The 12,208-nt window shown below is 39.2% G+C and overlaps 1 protein-coding gene across 1 annotated transcript; it reads right to left on the bottom strand.

Annotated features, from left to right (window-relative positions):
* Positions 1-1,265: 1,265 nt before the first annotated feature.
* On the bottom strand, positions 1,266-7,020 carry LOC124284345 (caprin-2-like; the record flags this gene model as incomplete). The annotated part of the gene is made up of 3 exons (XM_046720430.1): positions 6,714-7,020; positions 2,305-2,625; positions 1,266-1,291 (listed from the first exon to the last, which is right to left on the bottom strand). Coding segments are annotated over exons 1-3 (594 nt in total), but the record flags the coding sequence as incomplete, so codon positions are not given.
* Between the last annotated feature and the right edge of the window lie 5,188 nt (positions 7,021-12,208).

The following is a 12,208-nucleotide window of genomic DNA, read 5'->3' as shown; positions in this document are numbered from 1 at the left end:
CAAATCAATATAAATTACTCACAGATGTTTCAATGACGGTGGCCAATAAAGTAACATTACACAATTCAACGACACAATGAAGCATAATAGAAGTGACAGAAAATCAGTCATAAAAATATTTACCCAGCAGCACAGGTGGTCAATTTTCACAATAAGCCTGGCTGGATAAAAGTAACGTTCTTCACAGAACTGTTGTATTGAGAGATGGAGAGACAAGTGTTTATCCACTTAGTTATAGGTTTTTTTAAGATTCCAGATTACACCCCAAAACATCATGATATGTGGCTACCACTCCACCGATGCAGGTAAGTAATACATTCCTTATAAGCAATTACTGCTGAAACACCATGTTATAAATTTCTACTGAACTGAACAATCGTTGTCCATATTTCTAGACACTGGTTGATCTACTCCTGATGGCGACATTCTACAGACTGTTCATATGGCTGTAATGCAGCAGACTGCCTCATTGAAACTCATTCAGTATTCCAGTGAATTGGCTCCATTCTTGTACAATTTTAAATACTCACATGTACACTGACCTGCACTGAGGAACCAATATCCATAGAAACTGTAAATTCATTAAATAATACAATTACATTCATTAAATAATGTAATTCAAACAGAAATAAAAGCGGTGAATGAGCTAGAAAACACCTAGAAAGGTAAGCAATAGAAGCAGGCTCACAGTTGGAATTGTTGGCTGTTAAGATATTTTTATGAGCATCTTCAGATACATGCACGAACTTATTCCTCCATATCACTTTCATATGCTTATTATGAAATGATGCTAAATCGAAATATCGTTTAATCAACTAACGAATCTGTCAGTTTCAGCTCTGACGATAATAAACCGAAACATGAGTCTCATTAACCAATTCAGACAATGACCTACTTTTCAGCCGATCCGAAGTCTCTCGTGTGAAAGTGAAAAGAGACACTACAAACAACTATGGTTACACTGAATTCCAATTCCTTGTTTTATAAGATGGTATTTACGCATTAATGCTAAATTTAAAGTTTAAAAAAATCATATTTCTATATTTAATGTCGAGGTTTAGGCAGCATGTAGTTAACTAGAACGTCACATACTGCCTCTGTTTGAAGAGGTTGTACAATGATTCACAATTCATCTGGCTAACTGGTTACACCTTTTATGTGTTCTTTGCGTTAATTCAGTGTATTTTTGTAACGTACAATGTGATTGATATAATATCAAGTCCGTACAAGACCGCCAAACTTTTCTAGCGGCCCAGCCTCGTTTTGAGATTTCCATGATTTCCAGATTTACGTTTGTCAGAGCACGCTGTACGACGTGTTTGCAAGGATTAGAAGGAGCGTAGTGTTGCAATGTACAAGTGATATAATATATATAGTTGAATGAGTGGGTCTCAAAATTCTGGACTGGTTATTGTACTAAGTTGCGCAATAGGACGGAACCCATTCAGCAGGAAACGCGACTGTTGTGTAATCAATGTTTTGACTTGATATGTTCAGTAATACGTCTGTTGAATGCTTCTTAAAATCTCTGTTTTTTACTAATTTCAAAGTTTGAAGTTCTATGACTATTGTAACTGGTGTAGTTTAGCATGGACTTCATGACGCCCGTTTTAACAGATCACAAGGTCGAGCTCAGTCCCTATTCCCCTTGCCCCTCTGCAAAGCTTCCATAATGTATTCAGTTATTTATTGATTGGTCAGAGCTAATAGCTCTAAAATGTGGCACTGACTGTAGTACTCAGATATCTACTCCCAACCGTTGATAATTGGTTAAAAAATAGTTCCCTTGCCCTTTCAAAAGCATCCAGAATGTACTCTTGGTCAGTGACAGTAGCTCCAATAAAATGTTATTCGCTCTTACGCTGACATAAAATAAAGTCACGACATTAAACATACACCTTCTCACAAGCTATTGTTTTGGATAACCAGAATAAAACCAAAAACAAAAATTGAATTCAAATCTGTATTTAGATATTATTAACAGTGTACAGAGTACATCGAAATCCCGGACCAATTATTGGACACGAATGAGTGTTCCACCATAACTTGAATGTTCGTCTCCCCGGAGATCAATGGTGGAAGCAGCGACGTCAGCATTATCCACTCGTATTTATTATGATAAGCATGATTAAAAATTAAAAAGCAGAACAAACACTGAATCAACAATTCTGTTTTCATGTATTAGTAATAGTGTACAGAATACATGGCAATCCCAAATCAATGAATGGGCATGTATGAGTGTGCCTCCATAACTTGAATATTTGTTTCCCTGGAGAGGAATGGTGGAAGAAGACCCATCAGCATGCATCCAGACCTGGTCTCCTTGGCCCAAGTAGGTAGTTGTGGTGATTGATGCTACACCATTTACGTGGCGGACGATATGCCCTCGACCAATCACCGTGCTTCCTTTGAAGATGTTGAGCGTCATAGAGGTACTCGATCTTACCATCACATTTGCCCAGAAGACGTATGTGCCAGACACGGGGGCTGTGAACATACCAGTGGCGCTGTTGTAAGCATTCCCCTTGTTGTACAAGACGATGTCAAATGTAAAAGGTTTTTTAACAATCTGGTTGATGTTTGACCGAAGAGACACGCTGTAGGCCACGTCAGTTGCTTGGGCCGCTGAAAAACAAAGTATTTATGCTATTTAACATATTCATCAGTTCATATATATTTGTATCTTATACCTTGTTTGTATTTCATGCACTGTTAATATTAATATTGGACACAGGCAAGTATAATCTATACCCAAACAATTATCAGTAACATTCACAGTCATGTCCACATTACTCGAAATTCCCTTGAAGTTGAAATAGTCCAAGGTATCAGGAACATATTTAATGAATTAATAGTGTTCGTTATGATGTATCTGAGTCGAGGTAACATTATGCTTAATGACACTGGTACTGTATACACAAATACACTCTCTAAAAAAGGGGGGGGGGGGGGTCAACAGCCTATGTTTTATAAAGCAAAATAAGTGTTGATGACAACCTATGCAAGAACAATTATGTCTTTAACACTTAATTATACCAAAACATGAATATCGTGTACATTACTTATACAACAAGCATTAATGACATGAGCGTCATGTGATATTCTTCCTCAAGACTATTTTTACATATGGGGCTAGTCCTCGGAACTGGATCAATCTTATTACATCGCCCTTCATTATATTTCAACCCTGTTAACCATCCTCTAAAGAGGCATTTGACAATGAAAATCTACCTCTTCAAAAAGATATTTTTCAGGTGTCAGAAGACGTTTGAGTTCTCTATATGAACCATAACGTGACATACTTTCGAGTGTTGATCTCCATTTTTGTTTAAAAATATCGACTGAACGAGTTTTATAGTATTTATAACAGACACGTTTCCAACAGTTTGTGATAGACAGACAAAAAACGAATTAGTGAGAACAATGTAAGATTCTGGTTTTCGAAGCCCATGTTAGGAAGCCAATATTGTCCATAATTAACAGCCAATCATAAGCTTTTGGACGAAAGCAGTCTATATGCATCGACGGAATTTTTTAACCAAGAAGTTATACAGCGAACGGCTGGACTGTAAAAAAGAACAGGAACCGACCTCATTGACCATACGCTATAGTATTCGGCGTCTGACGTCCGATGTTTCGAAATAATTTACAAGCTAAGAGATGTATTTTTCATAATTTTTAAATCCCCATACTTTCGAAGCATATTCAATGATTCATTGTATTTGGCAGGCAAATATCTGAAAGAAAACATCAAGTGACAATGGTCCGATTTGTTCCACTGTTGGTTTTTCCACGCTATGAGAGGTGTCTTTTCCATACTAAAATTGCACGAGAATACAAACCCTAGACTATTAATAACTATGAACTACCTTTAAATGATCGCCTTTAAAATAGCATTTATTTTCTTCTTTGTTTTATTTCTTTTTTTGCTAATCTATCCGTTTTATAACGATAACTATATCCAAATTAACTGTTAAACCCCATGTTTCTGAATGTGAGGCTAAAGTCGTCATCCGAATTCTTATCCGCAACCCCCGAATTTCTATACTGAACCGAAAAAGAAACCGAAAATTTTGTTCTTACAAGGTGGTGTTTTTATTGTGATTGTACCGTTTTGTTAACATGTTTTATAATCCAAATTGACAGTTATTACCAACATCAGTGTGTTTTCTGATGAAAAAGCATATCGACTAAAAGTACCTAAAAAGACAGACGTGGTAAAAGGTTCCGTATGACATTCGTGAAAATGAAAATGCATGTGCAAATCGTGACAACCCTACCAATGAAAGCGAGTCCCAAACTCGCCTGAAATCATTCTTGTGTTGACACAGTCGCCATACCACGACTTACGAGAGATGAGTGGAACCAAGCCTGCAAGCTTGCCAGGCTGTACGGAGGGTAGCCAATCATTTTAATGTTCATGTTAGGACAATCTACCGACTGCAGGAACGGTATCAGGCCACTAACAGCATCCAAGACCATCCACGAAGTGCACGACCTGCAGTAACATCACAACGTCAAGACCGACTAATTGTGCGCAATCATCTGCAGGATCGCTTCACCAGTGTCACGGAAACAGCTCGCCAGACCACTGGGACTCACAAGAGACCCTTAAGTGCCGATACTCTGCTGTCACAGACCATGTCGTGGTCCTGTCCTCACAGCTCGTTACCGCCCAAACTGACTGCAATGGGCAACTCAGCATCGAAATTAACGTTATCGAGAGTGAAGAACTGTGCTTTTTTCTGATGAAAGCCGATATTGTGTTTCGAGAACCGATGGCAGAGTGAGAGTATGGCGAAGGCATGCGAAACGGTTTTCCAATACGTGTATTGTTGAAAGAGACTTGTAGGGTGGTCGAAGCATCATGGTGTGGGGTGCAATCGATCTGAACAAGAGAGCTGGCCCCGTGCTGTTCCAGAATCACGGCCCAGGACGAAGAAATGGCGTGACAGCTGCTCGCTATACTGACCAAGTCATAAGACCCCACGTTGTACCACATTTTGAACGTCGCAGAAATCACATCTTCCTGCAAGACAACGCTCGTGCCCACACTGCCAGGGCAACACTGGATTTCCTAAGACAACACGACATCCAATCCCTTCAATGGCCTGCACTCTATCCGGATTTAAGTCCAATAGAACACCTTTGAGACGAGATTCAAAGAAAACTGAATGACCTTCAACCAAGGCCGGCAACTCCGGCTGGACTCGATCAGGCATTAAGCAGAGTACGGACCCAAGTGCCTATGGCCTTCAACAACCGGCTAATTCATTCCATGTACAGACCATGCAACGCCGTCATTGATGCCCATGGAGGCCAACACGATACTGACTTTGAGGTATCTTAGTGGGACCATTTTTTGTAAATTTGTTTGTGTGAACTCTACATGTGATTCCCGAACATGTGTTAACCATAATTGTCAAGATTCAACGCAATCCTCCGGTTTGATTGTTAATTAGAGCGAATTAAGGTGTGGTTTAAGAAACCTATATCGTTTCGCGTTTCTTTTGCGGTTCAATATAGTATTAATGGGAACAATTGCATTCCATGTTTTCCATTTTGGAAGGTTCAGTTTATGAACAATGAAAATAGCATTGGCTTCACGTACACCCTTCTTTGAAAGGCATTAAGAATTGGAATGTGTGAAAAGCAAGATTTGTGGATGTCAACTTCTTTATTGTGAATAACAAGACGTTTCTGAGTGTATGTGTGCTTTCATCACCTGATGAAGGACAAGCATACACTCCGAAACGTGTTATTCACAATAAAGAACTTGACATCCACAAATCTGGCTTTCACACACACACCCTTGTCTTAAAACGAATGCACAGTTAAAATAATCTGTTAAATGGTTATTGCATCGCACACACGATTTAGCTGAAGAATAGATGCCTTTTAATGCTTGCATAATACTTTTCCCACAGCTGTCAGGGCTCTATAAGAAATGCCAAAATATTATTCTGTCTACACAATTATAGGTTTTATAAAATCTACGGTATTCTTTTTTCCTTACTTTTAAAAACACTATTCAATGACTGGACTATTGCTGAGTGCGGCGTTAAACATGAACCAATGAATCAACTAAACCCTGCTTGATTTTCTGATATGTTGTTCATTATATTTGCCCATTGTGTTAAACGTTCATTCAATATACTGCATATAATGTACTTTATAATGACATGTCCATGTAAGTTTGAACGTTCCCCCTTTTTGTGTAAAAGAATAATAACGGCTCTTCTGCATGAATCGGAGAAACTGACACTATTCTAAAGATTGTTGGCGAAATGAGATTACGCACGCTCCGGTATTTTTAATGACAACTGTTAACATATTGTCAACTCCAGGTGATGCACCATTTTTTATCCGTTTTATAGCATTTTTAAATTTCTTCTTCGCTAATATGAGATTCCAATATTTCAACATCGCTCATTTCGATAGTTATAGAAAACTTCAATTCCGTTTCTTTTTCAGTAAAGTTAAGCTTAACCTAAATTGTTTGGACATGTTTACAACATGTTTCAGCTGAAAAATCAGCTGAATTTCAATCAGGATTATATATGTTTCTGTACTCCTCATAGAATAATTTAGAATTTCTTCTAGATGAGTACAGTTTTCTAGACGTATTTTGTTTATATTTTGCCTTTTCTACGTTTAAGAAGTTAACTTTGATGAGTTCATTCACATTTTAGTGGCAACATGTCTGTACTTACCAAGTGATCGTGTAATATTAGCGAGCAGTGCGTCCTTGTCCCGTAGAGCGGATTTCATTGTTTCTTGGTTTGATGCCATGGACCTCAGTTCTGTTGACAGATTTGCCACAGTTCGTTCCAGTTGAAGAATATGGGTGAACAAAGTGCCCACAACACAATTCTGTCCGTTGTCAGGTTCAGGCTTGTTGCTGGCACAGGCAGCAAGAACAAACAGCGCTGGCACAAGCAGTAAACGCATCATGATCATTGGTCATGGAAAGAATAGTACAACACCGAGCGGGACGTGTTATATAACCTCGTTTGAACGTGTGAGTGTGATATATATTTCAGGATAATTATCATTCGCCCGTTTTCCAAATGACGCACATCCTGTTTCATCGTTGTGTCATCTGTTTTTTATTATCGATTTTCATGATGCATTTAACCTCAAGCGCAAAGCTCCAATCACTGTATTTGTTATTAGTTTGTATGTATGTTTGTTTGTTTATTAATTTGCTTGTTTGTATGTTTGCTATTCTCTGTTTATTCATTTGTACGTTTTGGCTAGTAATCAGTCATTTTCTGTTTTAGCTCGTTGTTGGTCGACCAGAGGGAGAGTTGTCTTCAAACTGTCTATAAAATTCATTCATTTTAACTCTTTATTGGGCGGTGGGGTGTAGCCTAGGGGTTAAAGCATTCGCTCGTCACACAAAGACCAGGTTCGATTCCCCACATGGGTACAATGTGTGAAGCTCATTTCTGGTGTCCGCCGTCGTGATATTGCTGTAATATAGCTAAAAGTGGCGTAAAACTAAACTCACTCACTCTAACTCTTTTTAACTGTGGCATATGATGGCAAGCTTGCACATAAACATCATGTACCTATGATTGACACTCCTCTGCCAGCACTTCCATACTCAATTTTGTCTATTTCCATGATAAAGAGTAGGGTCGAAGTCGCCGGCAGGAAGCACGTCGAATTGTGAAAGATAACTCGAAAAATACAGGAAAATAGTATTTAAATACTGAGCTTAATAACAACCTAGAAATGGCAGACTTGTAATGGAATACATACAAATCTTGAAATAATATTCTAATTAGATGGGAACGATATTAATTTCTGAGGGCTGTGAGCAAGTATGTTTGGTGTTGGCATCGATGGTGTGGTAAGTACAACCACTGCAACTCAGACATTGTCTTTGAGTAATACTGCCGAGTTTACTGTGCAGTGAATTCATGCACAAGAGTTACCAAACTTGAATCTAATCCGTTAGCACTGACAATTTGCTTGAGACATGTTGCGCGTTCAGACACGTTCCTGGAGGTAGAATTATACCAACAATTTCTCCCTTGTTCACTGTACCATCTTTTATATACCATTTAAAGAAGTCGCCTTTTTAACATTTAAGAAGTGGTGAAGTGTCTGCAGGTTTAATCACCAGACTCCATGACGTATGACTTTTGACATTTAACTAAACGTCTTATCCACAAATATATCCCATATACATCAGGGATTTGGTGGTCAGGCTCACTGACTTAGTTAACACATGACATCGTATCCCCATTGCGTAGATCGATAGTCATGTTGTTGATCATTGGAGTGTCTGTTCCAGACTCGATTATTTACAGACTGCCGCCATATAGCTGGAATATTGCTGAATGCGGCGTTAAACAACAGCCAATCAATCAAGCAAAGCCTGCTTGATTTTCGGATATGTTGCATTGTTCATTATATTTGCCCATTGTGTTAAACGTTCATTCAATATACTGTTATATAATTTTAATCTTAATATGAAATACCCCCGTAATTATCTGAATTTTGAACGTTCTCCTTTTTGTGTAAAAGAATAATAATCACTTTTCTCGATGAATCGGAGAAACTGACACTATTCTAAAGATTGTTGACGAAATGACATCACGCACGCTCCGATGTTTTTATTACAACTGTTAAAATATTCTCCAGGTGATGTACCATTTTTTATTCGTTTTATAGCATTTCTTCTTCGCTAATATGAGACTCCAATATTTCAACATCGCTCATTTCGATAGATATATACTAAGCAGCAAAAGAAACGTCAGTTTGGAATTTTCCATCGCAGAAACGGATAACTGTAAACTTATTTAATGTTTTGATTGTATATTTTTGACACCATCTCCAACTTTACCTGAGCAAAGACATTCCTTCCCAAACTCAGAATGGAACCCAGGAAATGGTCTCAAAAACGCAACCTGATCTCGGAGATGGTACGGTGTTCTCCATGTTTTCCATGCAACTCATGGGGCGGACGGGTAGCCTAGTGGTTAAAGCGTTGGCTCGTCACTCTGAAGACCCGGGTTCGATTCCCCATATGGGTACAATGTGTGAAGCCCATTTCTGGTGTCCCCCGCCGTGATATTGCTGTAATATTGCTAAAAGCGGCGTAAAACTATATTCACTCACTCACTCACTCACTTCATGCAACTCATGCTGCACAAGGACCAGCCCTATAAAATGCACCCCCAAACCTGGTTTAAACATTCACATTACAACGTCAGCAGGATCCCGCGACTCACGACAGCTCAGAGGAACAAGGCGCTAGGAAGATTTGTAGCTGGCCACCAATCCGTTGCCAATCACTTCCAGGTCAACGTTCGGGCCATCTACAGGCTGCACCAACGTTTCCGGGCCAGCAACACCACAAATGATCGCCCCCGTACTGACAGACCAAGGGTGACCACAAGACGACAACACCGCCATGTTGTGCGATAGTATGTACAGAATCCCTTCATGCAGGCATCCGAAACAGCACGCCACACAGTGGGAACAACGGAAAACCAATCAGTACGCCGACGTTTTAACAGAGGGAACCTCCATTGCCGTAGACCTTACCGTGGACCTATCCTCACCCCTCGTCATCGGCGTGAACTTCTACAGTTAGCCCTACAACACCAAAACTGGCGATGCAGGCAACGGAGAACTGTTCTGTTCACAGATGAGAGTCGGTACTGCGTATCAACTGCAGATGGCAGAACAAGAATAGGGGGACGACGTTGCCAGCGTTACTCAGACCAATGCGTTATGGAAAGAGACTCATGGGAGGTGCAAGCATCATGGTATGGGGTGGAATAGGCCTGAACCAGAGAGTGGGTCCTATGGCGTTCCAGAACCTTGGTCCATGGAGAGGAGGCGGCATCACAGCGGTGCGCTACATCGACCAAGCTCTCAGACCCCACGTCATATCACATTTCACACGTCACGTCACCGGAACCCATACTGCCAGAGCTACACGGGACTTCCTACAGCAAAACGGTGTCAACATTATGCAGTGGCCAGCCCTAGTCCTGATTTAAACCCAAATGAACATCTTTGGGATGAAATTCAGAGGAGACTGAATAATGTCACACCAAGGCCGAACACAGCCGATTTATTGCGCCAGGCCTTTCTCAGGGTGTGGTTCCCGGTGCCAATGGCCTTCATCAATCGATTGGTGCACTCCATGCAAAAAAGCTGTGCTGCAGTTATTGCCGCTCGTGGTGGCCACACTAGATACTGAAGTCAAGAGTCTGAATGTACTGCAACGTTCACGTAATGTCTTGAAAATTGTGCTGAGTTATTCATTGATGTGTCAAGATATTGTACGCAAAAATGTTTTTGATCCGCTTATTATGTCCATTTCTGCAATGATTTGATTAAAGTGCCTATCTAATTTTGAATTCGTACTGACGTTGTTTTTGCTGCTGAGTATAGAAAACGTCAATTCAGTTTCTTTTTCAGTAAAGTTAGGCTTATCATAAATTGTTTGGAAATGTTTACAAGAAGTTTCATCAGAAAAATCAGCTGAATTTCTCTTGGGATTATATAATTATGTTTCTAAATAATAATTCCTTCCAGAATAATTTAGGATAAGTACAGCTTACGGCGTTAAACAACAACCATACCAAACCAAACCCAATTGGTAGGAGGCTGTACACGATATTTAGGTTCATAGGTAAATAGTTAAACAACAAACCAACCAATCAACTAGCCTTGTGGATTTGAAAATTGGCAATGTGTTAACCCAGACATTCAGTGTGAAACCAACCAACTACCCTGTATTACATAAACTAAGTTCCCAAATCAATATAAATTACTCACAGATGTTTCAATGACAGTGGCCAATAAAGTAACATTACACAATTCAACGACACAATGAAGCATAATAGAAGTGACAGAAAATCAGTAATAAAAATATTCACCCAGCAGCACAGGTGGTCAATTTTCACAGTAAGCCTGGCTGGATAAAAGTAACGTTCTTCACAATACTGTTGTATTGAGAGATGGAGAGACAAGTGTTTATCCACTTAGTTATAGGTTGTTTTTTTAAGATTCCAGATTACACCCCAAAACATCATAATATGTGGCTACCACTCCACCGATGCAGGTAAGTAATTAATTCCTTATAAGCAATTACTGCTGAAACACCGGGGTACCATGTTATAAACTTCTACTAAACTGAACAATCGTTGTCCATATTTCTAGACACTGGTTGATCTACTCCTGATGGCGACATTCTACAGACTGTTCATATGGCTGTAATGCAGCAGACTGCCTCATTGAAACTCATTCAGTATTCCAGTGAATTTGGCTCCATGCTTGTACAAATCTTAAATACTCACATGTACACTGACCTGCACTGAGGAACCAATATCCATAGAAACTGTAAATTCATTAAATAATACAATTCACTCATTAAATAATACAATTCAAACGGAAATGAAAGCGGTGAATGAGCTAGAAAACACCAAGAAAGGTAAGCAATAGAAGCAGGCTCACAGTTGGAATTGTTGGCTGTTAAGATATTTTTATGAGCATCTTCAGATACATGCACGACCTTATTCCTCCATATCACTTTCATATGCTTATTATGAAATGATGCTAAATCGAAATATCATTTAATCAACTAACGAACCTGTCAGTTTCAGCTCTGACGATAATAAACCGAAACATGAGTCTCATTAACCAATTCAGACAATGACCTACTTTTCAGCCGATCCGAAGTTTCTCGTGTGAAAGTGAAAAGAGACACTACAAACAACTATGGTTACACTGAATTCCAATTCCTTGTTTTATAAGATGGTATTTACGCATTAATGCTAAATTTAAAGTTTAAAAAAAATCATATTTCTATATATTAGGTCGAGGTTTAGGCGGCATGTAGTTAACTAGAACGTCACATACTGCCTCTGTTTGAAGAGGTTGTACAATGATTCACAATTCATCTGGCTAACTGGTTACACCTTTTATGTGTTCTTTGCGTTAATTAAGTGTATTTTTGTAACGTACAATGTGATTGATATAATATCAAGTCCGTACAAGACCGCCAAACTTTTCTAGCGGCCCAGCCTCGTTTTGAGATTTCCACGATTTCCAAATTTACGTTTGTCAGAGCACACTGTACGACAGAGCACGCTGCACGACGTGTTTGTAAGGATTAGAAGGAGCGTAGTGTTGCAATATACAAGTGATATAATATATATAGTTGAATGACTTCGTCTCA

The sequence above is a fragment of the Haliotis rubra genome, unplaced genomic scaffold (genome assembly GCF_003918875.1).
Source record: "Haliotis rubra isolate DU_JTF1 unplaced genomic scaffold, ASM391887v1 Scf334, whole genome shotgun sequence".
NCBI classification, from domain to species: Eukaryota; Metazoa; Mollusca; class Gastropoda; order Lepetellida; family Haliotidae; genus Haliotis; species Haliotis rubra.
This window is presented reverse-complemented; position numbering and strand designations above follow the sequence as displayed.